This window comes from Phaethon aethereus (genome assembly GCF_964289735.1).
Source record: "Phaethon aethereus genome assembly, chromosome: 1".
Taxonomy (NCBI): domain Eukaryota; kingdom Metazoa; phylum Chordata; class Aves; order Phaethontiformes; family Phaethontidae; genus Phaethon; species Phaethon aethereus.
The window spans coordinates 128,814,965-128,834,619 of NC_138575.1; the positions used below are offsets into that span (position 1 = coordinate 128,814,965).

The 19,655-nt window shown below is 35.2% G+C and overlaps 1 protein-coding gene across 4 annotated transcripts in view; it reads left to right on the forward strand.

The window, feature by feature from the left end:
• DMD (dystrophin) overlaps nt 1-19,655 on the forward strand; it is a gene marked incomplete at both ends in the record, with an annotated part of 1,339,794 nt that overhangs the window by 1,163,371 nt on the left and 156,768 nt on the right. For all 4 annotated transcript variants that reach the window (XM_082008889.1, XM_082008891.1, XM_082008888.1 and 1 more), the window contains one exon: nt 7,781-7,927. In XM_082008889.1, the coding sequence (XP_081865015.1) occupies nt 7,781-7,927 (147 nt within the window). The remainder of the gene's footprint in view (nt 1-7,780; nt 7,928-19,655) is intronic.

The window sequence follows — 19,655 nt, forward strand, 5'->3', positions numbered from 1 at the left end:
GATGGGTTCTTCCATGTCATGGTTGTAGTTGTTCTAGTAGAGTGAATTTCGAGCTTAATTTGCTCATTTACTTTTCCCCCTCCATGGAGGAGAACACAATTTCAGAATAAATGGCAAGACAGTAGCATAGGTTGTATCTGTTCAGGGGTCAAAAAACTGCATATCAGCTGTTGATTTATAAAAAAAAATAAAAATCAAGACTTCATAGTAACAAAGTGATATATGTTTCAGGATATGTGCATCTATTTATTAGTGTGATTTTGTTTATTAAATTAGACATCCTAATAATTAAATATTTTTTTCTAGATGTAACATTGCTAGAAATCATAGCTTTTTCCCTTGAAAGTTCAGAAAAAAAGAAATTAATACCTGGCATTAGTTCATTTTTAATTTGTTCTACTCAAATTTTAATATCCTTATGTTTAAGGAAATACTGGCTAGTCTTCCAAATTGTAGGAAATAATTTTTGAAAAATGTAATGTTTTATCAGATTCATAAATACAGAATTCAGAATGGAATAGGCCTTAAAGGGCATTTGATTTTCTTTCTTCCCTGATGTCTTCTGTTTGAACTATTTTTATCCCAGAAGAGGATTTATATTCTACTCCAGTGCATTCTTGCTTGGTTATTTCTGAGTTTATAAAAATATATAGGATGGAAAATCAAATCAGCTAAAATCTGTTTTCTTTCAACACTGCCTGTCCCCAGGAGCACTAGAATCAAATAAAAATACAGTGTGAGTTTGAAAGGAAGCTAAGTGTATCATATAGACCTAGCAGCTGATGATCCCAGGTTTCAATGAAATTTAAATCAGAATGCACTAAACCCATCAGAGAAGAAAGTGACTCATTTTGAATGAAAAAGATGGAGACTGTTAAACTGTCCTAGGTAGAATATGTCAGTTTGTTCCACATTGTACAGTTTCAAACATAAAAACTGAAGATATACTCTGGCCCATGAATACTTCTCCACCTGGACACTAAAGGACCTGAGGTAGAGAAACATCAGCACTGGTAACCTGCTGCGGTCCAGGTGTAGTACAGCCACTCACCTTACTGTGCACATGGATCCTGCTCTGATTTAGCTGTAGCTGCTGCTGGTATAAAAATAAAATTCACCTGACACAGGAGAGCTTTTGTCCCTAAGCCATGTCATATTTTCATCACGGTGCCAGATGTCTTTTTCCGTCTCTTTCACTGTTTATGAAAATTGAAGTTTAACATAGACCTGTGCTAGTGGGAGACTCTTCTGTATGAGGGAATTCTTCAAGAAAATGCCAGGCTGGCACGAGGCCACCACCCTATATAAGTGCCACTCACAGACGAGGGAAACAGAATTTCTTTGTAGGCACAGTTGGCCTTCTCTTGAAATCTGCTTCATATTAAGTGTCTGAAACCTCCATAGTGGAACATATAAGGTGATGAACTTTTCATGCTCGTAGTTCCAGATGTACATAAGTCCTGACAGGATGCAGCCACAAGTGCTGAATGAGTTGGCAGATGTTATTGTGAGGCCACTCTCAATTGTCTTCGAAAGGTCATGACATCTGAGAGGGATTCCTGAATCCTGGAAGAGAGCAAGTGTCACTCACCTTCAAGAAGGGCAGGAAGGAGGGACCCAGGAAACTACAAATCAGTCAGCGTCACCTCAATCCCTCTAAGAAGGTGATGGAGCAGTTAATCTTTGAAACCATCTCCAGGCACATGAAGTACAAGAAAGTTCTGTTGGAGGCAAGTCACTAGTGGGGTATCACAGTGGTTGATAGTGGGTCAATATCATTTAACATCTGCATTAATGAACTGGAGCTTGGGACAGAGTTCACCCTCAGTAAGTTCACAGGCGATACAAAAGTGGGAAGAACAGCCAATACACCAGATGGTTGTGCTCCATTCAGAGGGACTTTGACAGCATGAAGAATTACAGAAATATGTAAGAAACCAATGTGCAATTACAGACATGAGCCTCAAATCCTTTTGGTTTTGAAGTTCCAGCTGCAAATAGAAAATATGTAATGTTAGGAAACACCAAGAAGATAACCAGTAAGGAAGAGATTTGACTTGGCACTGAGCAGTACAAGTTCAAAACATTGCTATCATAATAAGGATCATTATGAACTAAAGGTCAGCATCTCTGCAGGGACAAAAAATAACCCAAAAAATCTACCACAGCAATGTTCAGTTTTCAGAAAGGAAGCTACACACAAATGAGGCAGCCTGCTGAAAAGGAACCAAAAGGGCTAACTATGTGAAGGCAGCATGGAGACACTACACTGGAAAGTGAAAACAAATCCATACTGTCAAAATAGACTTTTATAAGACCTGGAAAGGTGAGGTGGCTAAGAAAAGAATAAAGCAAGCTATTTGAAGCAAAAATACATAGAACAAATTGTCATGATTAAGAGCACCAAATCCCCAGAACCAGATGACTATTCAGTCAAGTGTTCTAATGGAAGTATAAAATAACTGTAACTGTTAATGGTATTTTCTTGTTTAAAATTCATTTTTTATGAGGAATGGAAGGGGGCAGATGTGGTGATAGTCAGGCCTGTGGGCCTACAGCCCAGGAAATCGGGGGAAGAATATACTGTAGAAGAGACAACAACATAGCTTTTTACAAAAAAAGGTGTACCTCACATCTGGTGTGCCTTGAGGGAAACATGAGCATATCGATAAAGAAGAATAGGCCATTTGGCATTCCACAAGGATTTTAAGAGGGTCTTTCATCAAAGAAACTAAGTCCCTGTGGCAAAACAGAGAAGGTCTTCATGTGGATAAATAACCAATTATTAGGTTATTGCCTGTAAAAGATGGAAAACAAAAGGCAGACGTCAGTTTTGCCAACGAGGGAGATGATTGTTTGTGTTCCAGAAGGTCTGCTCTGTCCAGCATGTACATAAATGAGCTGGAAAGGAAAATGAATAATGCAGTGGCACATATTCAATCCTATTCAAAGTACTTAAGATGAGGACAGATTGCAAACAACTATAGAAAAACCTCACAGTACTGACTGGCAGCATAGTGATGGCAGATGAAATCAAGTGCTGATATATCTCAAGCAAAGCATGTGGAAAAAACTATCCCAACTTTACCTGCACAGTAATGAGCTCTCTTTTAGTCCTTTTAAACATTCCTTTAAAACACTCATGAAAGAGAACTTGGTATCATAACAGACAGTCTTCTGAAAACACCACATCAATACCCAGGACTATTGAGGAAGCCAAATGAAATGCTAGGAAGAAACACTTTATTGAAAAAGCAGAAAATATCATGATGTCATGATGCAAGTCCCTGCTGTACCCATATCATGTATATTGTAGGCAGTGTTTTGGATCCCCAGTCTAAAAAAGATTATAGCAGATTAGATAAAAGTTATTGAAAGCTCCTATACAAGGAAAGAATAAATGGAAAGGAGTGGGGTTTGTCTTGTGTAATTTCACATCTGCTGGATAGCTGTCTGCATGTGAACCTAGTTGCCTAGGCTCCCAATATAGTCAATGAAAATCTCTTCAGTTCAGTTGTTGCAATTCAGAATGTGATTCATGCCATCCTACAGTAAAACCTTACGTTATATTCAACTCCTGTTTTATTAGATATTCAGTACAAAGGGACCGTGGTGACTTGCTGAGTTGTAAATACTTTATGAGGTATGCACATTTAATCGAATATATCTTGGTCTTTGTATCTTAAACATGGAAGAAGGAAAAAATATGATGGAGGTTTTGTAGAATCTTCAACGGCACCAAGAAAGTCCATTAACAATGGTTGATCACTGTCTCTCATGAGCTAAGAATTAGGGATGGTCTCAAATGGATCTCAAGCATTATGTTTACAAAAAAGCAAAAAATAAGTGTTTTTTCAACCTAAATATTGAGCTTACCATATGGTATTTTGGGTGGTAAAAGCCTATGTTGGTTCAAAAATCAAGTAGATAATTTCATGGAAGATGAATTCATCAAGATCTGATTGACATAGAAATCCAGCTTCTGGCTCAAGAATCTCTGAGACCCAAGTTGCTGAGCTGGAAGATTACATCCAGGAGCAGGGAAGCTGATGCTTTTCCTTACCTTCCTCCCTAAGCAGTTCTGTTGGTTACTATCAGACAAGGGACTGGGCAAAGTGAGCTTTTCATCTGACCTATTATGGCAACTCTATGTTCTAGACTTTTAATATTTGTCTGGTTAGGATGTCTGTGGTATGCGTCTTCTAGAGTCCTTGCTAATTTTCCAAGGCATTTAAAAATATTTTCTAACAGGACTGTACGGATCATTTAAAATGAATCTACCACCTACAGTATCACATACCATTGAAATTCTTGTGTAAGGACAGTTATAACGAAGATAATTTGTGGCTGTTTCTCCTATCGCTGTTCACACCGAGAAGTCACTTACATCCTGCACAATTTAATTGGTTCAAAAAGGTCTCCTTGTAGTAGTGGTACTATTCAGTATATATATTTGTTTTTAAATTACCAACAATACAGTTCTCTACATTTTTCTCATATAAACCTGTGATATGTATAGTATTTTTTACGCAGAAGAAAAAAAATAGAAAAATGAATCATTTTTATACTATCAAACTGATTATTAAAACTATAAATAGTTCAGTAAGACATTTCAACACTGGTGAAAATCACAATCCGGTAGAAATTCTAAATTCCTGCTTCTACAGATAACAAATACTAGAGAAGGTATAGAAGTTAATACTATCTATTAAACTTGTTTGAACATTTGTTAAAAAAAAAAAAAGAACTCCCACTGAATTTCACTTACTCTAAAACAAAAGCCGAGCTCTAGACTCATGTGTGTTGACTGGTGGACTGGTTGTCTGTGATAAACTGTTGCTTAACACAACCTTATAGTCACTGCCCTTTTTCCTCATACAATATTGTGTGCCAAATACTTCTGTGGATAATTTTTTCTTTTCTGTCTACAGTTTTTACTTGTAAGCTTACTGGCATTAATTAGATAGCTCTGCACTGACTAGCATTCTTGTTTTGTTGTTGCTGTTTCTTATGTTTTGATTTGTCTACCTAATAAAAATACCAGTAAAAATTCAGGCTTAGTAATAATAGAATACAAAATACTGAATTTAAACATCGTGAAAAAACTGTTATATTTCATACATTGGAAAATCAGCATAACGCTGCAAAAATCAGTGTCCTTGCAGCAGAAAAAGCAATTAATAAAGACATTGATTGAAGAGGGGGCAGAAGATAAGGCCTTTTTTTTTACTTCCATATGTTTTTCTTTGATTTGATTCCTTTTCTTGTGACCTGCTTCTGTGCCTTAGCCTTTCTGCTCTGTAAAATAACTTACAAAAAAATCTGTCAAAAATGTCAAAAAATGTGTTGACTAATTACGAAGGATCTTCTGTTTCACCTTAATTTAGGTATAATGATTGTGTGATTTAGCTAATCATTTATGTCAATCTTCAAGTGAGACCATGACTTTCAAGGCAGCATTGCTGATGTAAATAATTGGTCTGAAATCAGCCAGATAATTAAGTATATGTTTAAAAACAAGTGGTTTATAAGCTTAGGCCTGTGTGCTTTACCTAAGCAGTGAAGTTTTCAATCAAAGCCTGATCCTATTCCCATACAAATTAATAGAAAATTAACTTGGTTTAATGAGGAACTGCATTAAAGTGCATTGTAGTGTTGGAACTGATCTCTGCATCCATTGATCTGCATTTATTCTATCAGGTTTTTTAATTTTATATAGATATATGTATTACATATTACTTTTACATTTTAACATATATAATTTTCATTATATATAATAGAATAGAATATTATGTAATAATATGATATGATATAATATAATATAACATACATAAACACACGCATGTATATTTACATACAACATGGGCATTGGTAGCACTAGCTGAGAGGTGTTGTCTAATTTCAGAAAGCAAGCATAACTGGAGGAACCGAGTTGACCATCCCAGATATGTGTCACAGAGTCACAGCTGAGGACCTTGGGCCACTGAACATAACATCACAGAAAAAAGCAGAAAAATAACTATTTGCAAGGGAAGTGTTCACACAATGAAATATGTATCTCTTCAGACTTTGTGGCCATTCCCTTACAAGAACAAATTTCTATTTTTAAAGCATGTCGTTTGTTCTCTGAACTCAGTTACTAAGTAAAATGACCAGGGAAAACACATGTATAACTCTGTAGGATAAACCAAACATGCAAGCTCTTTTCCTTTTCTTTGTATCACAGACCTTGCTCTACACTACGCTGTAAATCGGTATTCCCTCCAGTAACGTCAGTTGTATTCCAATGGTATAAAACTGGTGAAATGGAGAAGACAATTGTTATGTCAGGAACTTGATGCATGCCTCTTGGCTCACATCGTGGCACTTGGATCGTTCTCTGCTCTTTCCTTTACAAAATGCACACTTTTTACAGATTTATCATTAGAGTCATTCACTGTATGTAACTCCCACTTAAGTCAGTCAAACTCCTTATGTTGTAGGGTAATTTTGCATAATTAGTGGAAGGCAAGTCTGGTTTTGAAAGACACTTGAGGAACAATTTTTCAATCATGTTTACCTTTAATGCTGTTCACGGCATTCTAATATCTATGAATGTCTTCATACTATTTAATCTTAAGGTTCACTGAGATACTGGATGGGCTTTTTTCTACCTTTTTTGCATCACATGTTGCTGAAATGATTACTAGGTAATAATTACAGGTTATTTGAGAGTCTAAAATTAGATGCAGACCACATGTTGTCTGTATTAAAAATGCTGAGAGAAAGGAGCTAGAAAGCAAGACTAATATAGCAAGTAAATTATTCTGCCTTTGTGTGCAGACATCACACGGCAATAAAAAGTCCTCCTGAAACTGAGAGAATTTGTCCTTTGGAAAAATGGCTGATTCTTACATTTTGCTATACTTTATCATGTTAAAGATTCAGAAATGTCCCTTAGAAAAGACAGATATGGAAGAGTGGAAGATCTGCATAGAGATTCCTCTCTTCATTAGAGTAATGGTGCCCTGAATTTATCTGAATTTACTCAGGTGCATCATGGAAGCATCATCAGGTTGTTGCTTTTAAAATCATGAAACGTGTAACTAGCAGCTTCTGGCTTTTACATACATTACTGAATTTATTAGCTAGACTGCTCTTATGCATGGTTTTAAAGGTCATCTTACAAGATACATTATTTTATTTTTTCTGAAACATGAGTCATGTAGGGCAGTCTGGGATGCATAGAAAAAAGATCTTTTTTTTTTTTTAATTCCCATTACTAAGCTTTTATTTGTAACACACAAAATACCCAGGGTAAGATTATGGCCTTAGTGAGTTCTGTAATAGTTTTATCACTGCTTCTCTCCTTTTCATTTTTGTATTTGGGAACAGCAGTCTTCCTCTCTTTTCATGTGTTAAAGAACACTTACTGCTCCTGTCCGCCCTCGTGTGTGGCAGGAGGAACACGCGCTACACACACACACAAAAAATGAGGCAGGAGAGAAGCATGCTCTGCGGTGCACATTTCAGTGAGTCAGCTGGTTAGTGATTTGGCTTAACTGGCCAAAAATTACTATGAAGGTTCCAACTTTACTTCACCTTCTGAAATGCTGGGCCTTACCCTTGAGACCTGAAGTCCATATGAGGTTATACAAAAAGACTGTTAACTGTATCATGACCAGCACACTCCTTCCTTTCAGCTTGACATGGAATACCTTTACGTGACTAATCAGCTTGGTAGCAGAGCCAATAGTTTTTTAAGTTAGTGCTTATCTTTATTTATATTTAATTCACACAGGTTTATCGAGCAGAAATTGTACCCCTTAAAGAAAAGGTGCATCAAGTCAATGAGCTTGCTCACCGGTTCACTCCCTCTGATATTCAGCTCTCCCCGTACAATCTCAGCTGTGTGGAAGACCTGAACACAAGGTGGAAGGTGCTACAGGTACATTTCCTATGACTTTTTTCTTTATGCTGCATTTCAGTAAATATTTTTTATTTCTGTGTGCTTTTTTTTTCCCCTGTGGAATAACACCAAAGGTGTACTAAGGAATGAAAGAGGAAACAGGTTGCCAGTAATTGTGTCTCCTATAATAGGAGTTAAAACTGATGCTGTATTTTCATATGCTTCTGAATACTTTATCAAGTAAAAATTGGGTAATCCAATTTTTCATAAGTTCTCATTCAGTAAAAATACTACATAGTTTATTTACCTTTTAATATTAATATTACAAATCCTTGCTGCCGAATGTATCATGTGTTCATTTATTTTAACTGGTTTATCCATGTTTTATGGTTATTTTTATGGTGTATATGGAAGATTCACATCAGACATTTCTGCTGTTTCCTTCCTTTTAGTATGGTTTAAATAATTTTCAGGAGGCAGCTTAATGATTCTGTGCAGTGGAACCTTTAAAGACACACCTGTAGAATCATTATAAAATTACAAGGCATTAGATGCATTCGGGTAATTAGCAGGACTTGATACTGCAAGTAAAGCTGTTCATAAAGGGATTTTATAAGCTGAGCTCTAATGCAGGAAAAATATTAAGATAAACTGACATTAAGGGGAACATCAACTGTAAGTTTTAAATACTGAAAAATTTTCAAATTCTTTGGATTTTTTGTTTACATATGTGTCACTGAATTTTTAGAATATTTTGTGTTGTCTTGTGTTAAAGACTTCAAATATGTATAGTTTCTCCAAAATACACTGTATCTTAGCTTAGAAATTTAGGAACAGTGTGCATGAGAGTGCATATGTAAGCATGCATGCACTGGTATGGCAATGTAGGTCCCAGAGCAGGGGAGTAATGTTATGATTAAATGAAGGTAAATGCAATTAAATTAACTTCATTAAGTGCTGGATTTTACTCACTATTTTATTTTTTGCTACATCACTGCTTCACATTTTGAAATTGCGTCATTTTACTTACCTTAATATACTGTAAAAATGTAGAAGTAGGGGGGTTAATAAATAGTTTTGCCCTCATTGGAAAAACCAAACATTAACAGTGGACAAAAATGAACCAATTCCCTCTTGTCCTACATACAAATAAAAGATCGTAGTGCTGTCAACTCTAATAGTCAGTAAGAGGTTATTGCTTCTTCAAAAGAAATCTCACAGCTCTGACGACTCCAGTTCACCACCAGTTCACCCAAATATTAACAGGATTTTTTTTTTTTCCTAAATCAACAGTTTTCAGCGAGAGTGCTAGTTTAAGCAAAAGATCATTAGTCCAAGATCTTTGGTCGTTAGTATTGACTTTTTCCCAGATACTCAGGATAGAGTTCAGGTAATATTATTAAAGCAGATCAACAGAAATCTGGAAGACAAAATGTGTATTCACAAAATGTTTACCCCATTTGTGAGAGAAATCACACCTGTTTAGTTTTTTTAAAAACAGTGGCTGATCAAGTAAACAAGTTTGCTATGTTTCATTGAAAAATACCTTATTTCACTAAGAAAATAGTTAACTAAGTTCCAGTCGTTTGCTGAAATAGACTTCATTACTTCAGAAGGAAATAAGGGAAATCAGGAAGATTTTTCAGAGTGAAAGCAGCTAGGATAAGAAAAAGTCAAACAAATCTGAGAAAAGGCCAGAGATAAATATTTTGTGGTTATAATTCATGGAAACATTAGACAGAAGGCCAACTTGATATTGTAGGCCATTTAAAAATATCTAGGGCAAATCACATGTTCACACACATTTCCAAGATAACATTCCTATGCTCCCTTTTTCCACAGAGCACAGGAAGCATTGTGAGCAATTCACTTTTCATTGTAAATTATTGTCTTGGTTTATCAAATTCAGAGGATTTGGAAAACAAAGTCTTTCATCTTCTATGAAGATAGGCACTTGGAGACAGTATGTCAGAGTGAGATGTTAGAAAGATAGGTAGGTAGGTAGGTAGGTAGAACAGATAGTTAACTGGAATATACAGTTTACTGGTTTTTTTCAAATTCACCTAAATGTCACCTGGAAGATATGAAGAGCAAGGTGAAAACACCCCAGTAGATTTTTAAACACAACCTGAAGGGAAAACATAAGTAACTGAAGGATTATCATGTACAAATGGCCAAGATGTGACCCCTAGGAAGAAGACCACATCTGTTCCTATAATATAATTTTTCTACTTAAAAGGGGGCAGAATTTGACACATATTGAGAGGCAGAGCTCATTTTTGTTAGAATAGAACAGAACAGAATAGTTCAATTGGAAGGGACTTACAACAAATATCTAGTCCAACTGTTCTACATATGAAATCTGCTGGACATGGACACTCACACCTGAGTGGCACTTTTTAGAGTATTACACATTGTTCTGTGTTAGGGTTAGAATTACTTATGTATGATGAGCGCTCCAGTTAGGTGTGATACTATTGTGAAAACTGAAGTTTTGGCCACACAATAGGAAAAGCAAAAATACAAATAATTTTTGTTTAATGTAAAATCATTCTACTTCCAATACGTTCCTATTGCTTGTTTCTGATTTTGAGTTTGACTGCTACAATGTTTTTTCATTCTAGCTTTTTTTTTTTTTGTGACTAATTGCCTTTCTTGATTATAATGTCACAAAAAATTAGTCCTTTCATCATTTTTTCTGTTGGTTTTGGACTTCTATGTATTTTCATGTGTCTGTCTTTTATACTACCCATATTTTCTCTTTGGCTTCTATTAATTCTTTTTTCCAAAAAAATATTTCTTTCTGTGTTCCTACTCTTCTCTGCCTTTCACCATCTTACTTCTCTTATTTCTATGATTTTTTTTCTTCCTTTTTTTCATCAGCTATAATTCTTCTTAGTTTACTTGTCATTTTTTCCCCCTCAAAGGTTAGATCTCTCTCCCTCTCTCTTTCCTCTTGTCATATTCCTAATGGGAAAATATTTCTTGCCCATGTATCCCATTTCCTAGAAAATATCGCTGCAGGAAAATCATAAAACAGAGGCTTCTGTGCTATCACTTGCCAGAAAGATACCCATTCTTGGTTATGTGTGGGAAAAGTACATAAGGACATAAGGTTTATCAGATCTGAAATAATAGTGAATTCTAGTGTTATAAGAAATTTTCAGAGCATTGTGTAGAGGCTGAGATGATGTCTTGTTTTTTGGTTTATTAACATTGGGAGACTTTCATGAGATCAGAGGAGGAAATGTATCATTTGAAGCCAAATCTTAGAGAGATTTAATATTATATTTATTTTACAAACATAAGAATAAGGCCTACTATATTCAGTCATTTGCAGTATTGCACAGTGATTGTACAGTGAGTTTAGTACCATTAGCGAATAGTATCAAATATTGCTGCAGAATCTTCGTATGTATTTCTACAATAACGCATGCTTGCCATTAATTTACCTTTTTTGTGTTCAATATTGGTCCGATATACTGGAGTATTACTAGAAGAAAAATGTATGGAAAGCGCTCAACCAGTTACAGACTCAACCAGTCCTGGTTTTGAAAGTGATGTGTGAAGGTGTATTTTATTAATGAAAATTAATGCGCTCACCTCAGTCACTGAAAACTATATCATCATTTGTGGAGTTTAAGCAATATGAAAATAATTTGCTTCATGCCTTTAAAAGAGGAAATTTCCTTTGAGGAAAATATGCTGGTTATTTTTCCATTTTTTCTTAAACATGAAAGGAGATGAAATCTCTCCAGGGAGCTATTTGTTATGAATTTCACAAGGAGCTCTCATGTTCAGATCCTGTGTGCTTCAAACAGTATATGTAATGAGATCATCCTGAGGGAAAATATGTCTTGCAAACTCCTGCTTATGTCCAGTGGATATTTGAGGAGCCGGGGAGACCAGATTGGCAGGAGTTATATCCACTTCTCTTTGGTCAGAGATCCTGTTGGTGTAATGCTGGTCAAAAGGTAAAGCCTCTGACATGTAAAAGAATTTACAAGTATTCCATGGGCAACATAGGCTTCAGTTAACAAGAAAGATTTTTTTTTGTTTGTTTAAATCAAATTCTTGTTTAGAATAGTACCACCAATAAGCTGAAAAATACAGTAAGAACTGTCTTTCATCCAAAACATGTATCTTTCTTTTAAGAAATTTTGTCATGGTATTTATATTCCACTACTTTTAGTTTAGCAAGTTGTAATGAACTGTGGTCATTTGTGAGGGGGTGTCTCTGTCCGTAATAGTGGGCCCAGCCCGTCTAGTTTGTAAAACTAAGCAAGCTGGAGGAATTACATCAAATGGCTACAGCTAAAGTAGCCCATACCTTGCATATCTATTTCTATGGAGATACATATACACACACGCATATATACACACTTATGGCTGAACTTGATGATTTAAAGGTCTTTTCCAACCAAAATGATTCTATGATTCCTATATCCTTAACTTCAGTATTGTTCCCAACTCTTAAGCTCATCTTGCACCAGTAACAAAGATTGTCCAGCATGTGGGGATTTGGAGATTGATGTGGTGCAAAAGTATGCTGCCTCTTGTTAAAGGGTCCAGCCACATTTGTTCCCTCAAATGAATCTTATCATCTGTTTGCAGGGGAACTAACATCAAGAATATGAGAGACAAAAAGGAAATCCCTTCTTAAATCCTGAAATCCTGAAATTGTGACTATGCGTATAGGATATTCTTTTATATCATTTTTCCTAAAGAAAATGAAAAACCTGTTTTGGGTCTTTACAGTTCAGTTGTCCAATTTTTGCTGCATAGGAGTCTCATATAGAAAAGCTCTAGTCATATAATTAAATAGAAAATCTGCCTTAACTTTGTGTATATCTTACATTACAAGAAAAGTTATCATTCCAAATTAAACAGTGAGTGTAAACTGGGGGTATGTTAAAAGTGGATAGATTGGCAGATGATGCAACAGTAGCAAGAAAGTTGTTTCTTCCTCTACAGGACACAGAGGATGTCATATATATATATGAATGTGCCATATAAATGCGGTTAGATTTTTATATTTGAGCATTATTACCTTTCTATTACTTTAACAGTTTCTCTTTCCATTGTTTCAATTATTTTATTAATTAATTTCTATTTGTTTGCTTTTCCTCTATTTTAAACTATATTTTGCTATGCCACTTGTAAGTAGCTGACAAAAACAGGAGACAACTTTCCTAAATATATGAAGCCAAAACTCTAGCTCATCTATAATTACACTAATTAAGGCGTTACTAAAACGATAGTTCTTTTCAACCTTGAAATTTGAAATTATTTTAGTGGTTGCAGAATTCATCTTCCCAGCAGAGGGAGATTTTGATCCTTTTTGGAAGTTGAGTCTTCCCATCAGACTCTTTAATTAAAATGTGGGTTTGTATATTCCATGAGAACTGGAACTTCTGCCAAAACCACAGTTGTCATGGCTCTTTAATGGTCTCTTATTTATTTAATTGGCTATGCCAGTTGGCTGCAGAAGTCATATACCCATGTATTTTTCCTTATTTCTGTTAGCTTAAGTCTCAGTTTTGCTCAATGTTTCTCTGCAAAAAATATGAATATAGATCCATTTTGCAGTCATTTATTCTTTAGAGAACCTATTTATTTATTTCTGTAAGCCAGTAGAGGAAGGTCAGCTATCTAGATTAGGATTCAATTCTTCTAATGATGAAGTGTGTGTCAAAAATTGGAACGATTCCTTCCTAAATTAGGAGGACATCTTCATTGTTCTTTGTGGTATATTTAGGGCAGTCAGTGATCGAAAGTGTATACATAAGTATAAAAAGGCATGGTTATGATCAACAGCAATGCCAGCAGGAAAGCTAATAAAACCATATTACGATGTTTTGTGTGATGAATTTTGGTTTGTTGAAATGGTAAATGCTTTAGTCATTTTTTGTTATAGAAGATACATTAATTTTAGAGTTTTGTTACCCTTTTTTAACTTACTTTACTTTGGAATTTTATCCTCTATGAAGATTTGTTTTGAAGAACCAGGCAGAAGAACAGCAATTTACCCTACTTTATATTCTCATTTCAATATGCATATATAGATTTCTTTTGATGTATTTTTTTGTTTCTCATATGTGTATGGGTATACAGGATTATAAAAAAATTAAGCTGTTGTTTATAAGTACAAAGAAAAGCACTTAAAATTTATCCAATGTGAGAAAATTTGTCACACATGCAACTTGAATTTAGCACTCTGTTGTACAATCTTTCATATACATTATATTCTGTAAGATCTCCGATGCATCTGGTTGACAGATAAATGATAGAAATAGAATGGGCAGAGAGAGAATTAGTTGATATATATTAGTCTTGATTCCTTATAAAATAAAACTTGCGCCATTTACTTCCACCTGTCAGCAGTTACAGATTATGTTTGGCAGCACACATCAATATGAGTCACACCAAACTATATTTAGGATACTAGGGAAAACAGAGGTTATGATACTGTTGAAAATGTATTCACTGGAAACCAACATCCACTCGTTCTGTTGCTTTTTAATCAAGAAATTTTAGCTAAATCACTCCGTTTATAGCTCTTGAACTTATTTACTTGCCACCATTGAAACTGTACTGAAGATAGAATTACTCATATTCCTTAACTTTCATGATCCATAATACCTGAACATCTAAAAAAAATTAATTAAAATTATTTCTGTAAAAATCCCTTTGACAGGGAAAGTAGAAGTTACATTTTGAGAATTAAAGCTCAGAGTTTCAGTCTTACATAGATGTGTAGACTATGGGAGTTAGGAGTTTTTACCTTGAATGCTAAAATTGCACAGATAGCTTCATTTTTTTCTTGTTGAAATTGAGACAATATGACCTGATTTTTTTAACCACTTTTTAGGTGTGTGACCTGCTTCAAATCAGCCATGTTTAGGCTGTTCATTATGAAAATTAGGGGTTCTTTAATAACGTATGAGGGTGAAAAGCTGGGCAGGGCACAAAGTTGGCAGCAGTCAGAATAGTAAAAGCAAAACAAATAGACAAAACGAAAAGGAACCTCGCAATTATAAGTCATTCTCCAATCTTGACTTCTACATCACAGGTCCTTTTCCTTGCCAAAGTGTTATCAACTGTCAGAGCTCATAATTCACGGATTGGATTTTAAAATGCAATAGAATAGGACAAGATTGCGTAGGGTTGTACAGGGTAGAATATCCATTGTCAGCTATCTGCTGACACCAGAAGGATGATGAGTCTTAGCAGTTTCTGGTTCTGCTCCATACCCTGGAGGGGATATACTCTGCTGACACAGATCGTCTGTCCGTTCATCCCCACTTGGTTTGAAGCGAAGTTAAAGCAGATGTACAAAATTTGCTTTGAATGTGGAACACGTTTGTTGCAGATAGAGCATTCACAGAATTTAAGAGCTGTCCTGTGAAGGCTCTCTCTAATGTGATTTTCAGAGGCTTGTAACTCAATGAAACCTTAATGAATATCCTTGGAAGCAGTATAAAACCTCTTAGATTCCAAGTCCCAGTGCCAAAGTATTGTTAAAGGTCTTTAGAAGGAGCGAATGTAAAACTAACAAAAAATATTGCTCTTTTTTCCTCACTTTTGCTAATCCCTTTTTCTGAAATGCAGTGATTTTTTTTTAGAAGAAACTTCATTTAAAGTGATAAAAAGTCCAAGGTAGAGAAATAATACGTAAATTTCCAGTGCAAAAGGTTCATGTTAGCCAATTTTTTTTCTTTGTTGAGCCATTTTGTGTCTTTCTGACATATCAATTGCGTATCACCGCAGATTCTTTTAAGTCAGGCTGTCTACTTTCAGGTTACAGAAAGCTTTGACAGTCTTTAGGCTATGCAGTATTGTATGCTATATTTTCTAAATCTTTTGCTTCATTAGGACTTTAAGTTAAGTAAGATTTTTTTTACCATTTTAAAAAGTATAGTTAACAGCAGTGTTTAAAATACTAAAAAAGTCAGCCACATTAAGTTGTGATACAGTTTTAAAACCAGCCCTTGTAGATCATTATGTGTGTCATTTTCATACTATTTTCACAAGGTGCTCTCTAAAATTGCCATTGTAGTTTTCATCACACCTTGAGTAAAGTTAAACTTTGTGTTCTTCTATAGAAAATTCTGGGCAGTCTGCAGTCACGCAATGGTTTGTTAACTGACAGGTGGGCACTTTAAAATGGCTCAGCTCCTGGTGTGTGTTGTGTGTGCAAATGTTTTTTATAGAATGCTTCATAATTTGAATCCACCTGAGACAACACAGGCAATAAGAGTTATTTCAAGATGCTCTCATTGCTTCCGGTGGCTCATCTAAGCTATTTTACTTTATAAAACGCTGATACTGCAATAAACTTTAGAGATGCACCCCTTAGTTGCAGAACAAACATAGCATAAATTATGGTTCTTGAACCAGAGCTTACAGTTTAAGTTTTCATTCATATTAATTTGTTATTTCTTTTGTACCTGGAGAGTCATAGCTACTTCCAAATCCTATGTTACAGAAATTAATTCCTTTAGGGTATGCCATTTTGTTTGGGAAGCCTCAAGCATGCAGGTTGAAGACTTAATTAGTCTTTCTCTTCCATTTTCTTAGGTGTTCGAAGTTGGTTCTCTGCCATAGCTCAGTCTGTTTTAAAATTAATGGCACGACTAACTAGCATTAATCAATCTAGAAAAATAAGCCTAAGTCTGTTTGTAGATAATATATTCATTGTGTTGGATGTTTTCATTTTCACCCCTCTGATTTCTTATATTGATCTCAAGTGTTTTGTGTCCTTTTCCGCCAATACCCTCATTTATGTCTCTCCTTCATATGTAAAAACCGTAAGTTCTCTCCTACTTCTCTGACACATAGCTGATAATACAGTATTGTTTCAACAGTGCAGTGATTTGGGTATTCAGAAGAAATAGCAGAATGTGTCTTCAATAAAACAGCTTTGTGTTTCTTGTATATCTCAGCATTCCAGTTCCTTATCTCAAAACATCACATTTCAAATCCTGAATTGACTTTGTCTGTACTTTTGCCAGCCAAAGAGCTAAGGTAACAATTTGGTTTGCGCATCAGTTGTCGTAGCTGGCTGCGATATATCCCTGAATCTGGCTAGGTTTACTTTTAAAGAGAAAGAGTTTACTTTTTTTTCATAAAGCCTTCATAACTTTATTCAGCTGTGAATGACATGTGAAATACTGTCAGACCAGTATGGTCTGTTCCAGAAATCACGCAGGCTTCCTCTTTTAAAAAGTCAAGATCTTTTTCTTCACCAGTGAATAGGAGGTCAAGTCTCAGCAAAAAAAGGCTTCTGAAAGACAGAGGCAAATCCAATTTTATGATCACCACTTTTCTCTCTCAACACTGTGCCCCCCACATTGTTAGATGGTGCTCAATAATTCCTACAGCTGCTGGGATAAGCCTGTGATGTTTAACAGTGTCAGGTCATGCTGATTATTTTAGCTTTGCCAATGACACTCTACATAATTTTTCAAATTATTTTAACTACCGTGTGCATGAATTTACATGTTTTTAGGTAAGTATCCATTTATGGATCAGAAAGCGACATTATGAAAATCAGTTAAATTAGAATGAAATTGTGTTGATCTGGTGTAAATCATAGTAGCCTTTTTATTTTACTATAGTTCTGATAGTTTACATAGTCTAAGGGTCTGTCCCATTCCCTAGAAAAGGCGGCAAGAAAAACAAGCTCTATTTCATGTAAATTTGTGTTTATTTATTGTTATACAGGCCAAGGCCCCTGAATCACAACTAATAGTGTATTTGTGATGTGAGCTGCACTACAGCATGTGGAAAGGGCTTTGGACACAAGCAAATCTTATATTATTCAACATGTTTATTGAAAGCATGGTTATATTTAATGAAAACATGGATTTGTAAAATCTACTTCCGTTAGTTTGTGAACCTATTCCAGAAAACAAATCACAGGCTCTTTAACGTAACATTTACATGCTATTATACAGTATTCAGTGGTAACACTGCTCTGTAAAATACAGAGGTATGAGGCAGACTTTAGACTGGTATGTTATAACTTAAACCATCATGGGCCACTGGCTTTGTCTGCTCTGCCATCCCTCACAACTGTATTGTTATCCCTGTTGAACTTGCACAGCTCAGATATCCTTGTATGGCCCAACAGCGACATTTGTGCCATTTCATGCCAGAAGAAAAACACTTTATTTTACAGTTTATCAAAGAACATCATAGGAAAGACGTAAAAACTGAAAGAATAAGAAGTCTGATTTGCAGTTTTTAGAAAGCTAATCAATCTTAAACCTTTACATAGGAAATGCCATTTGTTCCTCATCCTTCTAGCTCTTTGGATGAGTAGTCCAGAAAAGATGTATTCACAGTTGTACGCAAAGCAGATTTCATGAGCTCCAGGGCTATATTGTTTATATGATCAGTATATTCACACAGCAGTGTTACTGCTTAGAGATACTGTATTTCACTGTCTTTCTCATATTCAGACAGGCTCTAGCTTGCCAGAATTTTTTTTTTTTTCTTCTGAATGAGCGTAAAACTAACAGATGTTTGGTTTTGGCTCCATGTCTACATTCTTTGAAAGCTGGAGAATTAAATTGCTGACATTCAGACAACACTAATTCACATATCCAGGGAGCCTAATTTGCCATCCCTGAGATCCTGATTCCTGGTGTTCATGGGTTTAAAAACCATTTCAGTGACACAATATAAGAATAGGCTGGGGAATTTCAATAGTATGCTCCTGCTAAACATAATCACATTTTACAAACATCTGCGTCATTACTGGTGTGATTCATCTCTAAGCTGTATACAGCTGTGTTTCCAGTTTCAATTAACAGTCCCTTAATTGCATATCCATCTCATGTTGCTAATTTAGTTAATTTATTCATAATTAAGAGTATTCTATTTTCTATGAAGGTTTGTTGAGCTTAGTACATTATAAAATATTAAAAAAAAAAACAAACTGAGGGATTTTGATTCTTACAGGAGTCACATCAGAACAAAAATGTCATTCACTCACCTAGAGAGGAAGACAAGATATGAGGGACATTTTTTCTTTTCTCTCTGTGGAATGAGAAACCTTTCGAAGGGTTTTGCTTTGTGTTTGAAAGCCAATGACAGTATGAATGTGCTCTTTTCTCCTCATTTTTGCCCTTCTTCTTTTGGCATCCAAAATCTGATGTAATTCTATAGTTTAGACAGGTTTTAATATATAGAAAGAAATGCTAACACTAAAAAGGGTGTTAAAAGAACAGAGAGAGGTATGTAGGAGACATGAATCATCCTGTCTCACTTGTTTTTGTCCCATAAAATTTGTATTTCAGAGTACAATATATTTAAAATTACCTGTGTGATTAGGAACTGTGAGACAGCTTAAAAATTAAGGCTGGGACACACTCAGGTGGAAGATAAGGACTGTCTTAATAATATTATTTATCAAAAGAAGTGTTTGCTTTTTAGAAAAGATCTTTTCTATATCAGTACAAGAACATTGTGTGCAAAATGATTTAGAAATCCTGGTGAAAAACTTTCTTGCAGTTACCATTTTAGCAGGATTGGTTATCACTCTCCAGTACTTTGTAAAAACACAGATACTGTCTTCTCTGTTATCTTTACAAGCCCCACTGGGTTATTCATTCTAGGAAATGTCTACAATATTAAGGTATCGTATGTATAAATGGCCCTCTAAAAAGAAAAAAATCAGCTTTTTCTGACTTCCTTTAGCATGAAAATTATTTTGTTACTTGTATGTTATCAGTGAACAGGTGAGTAGATCATTGAAATT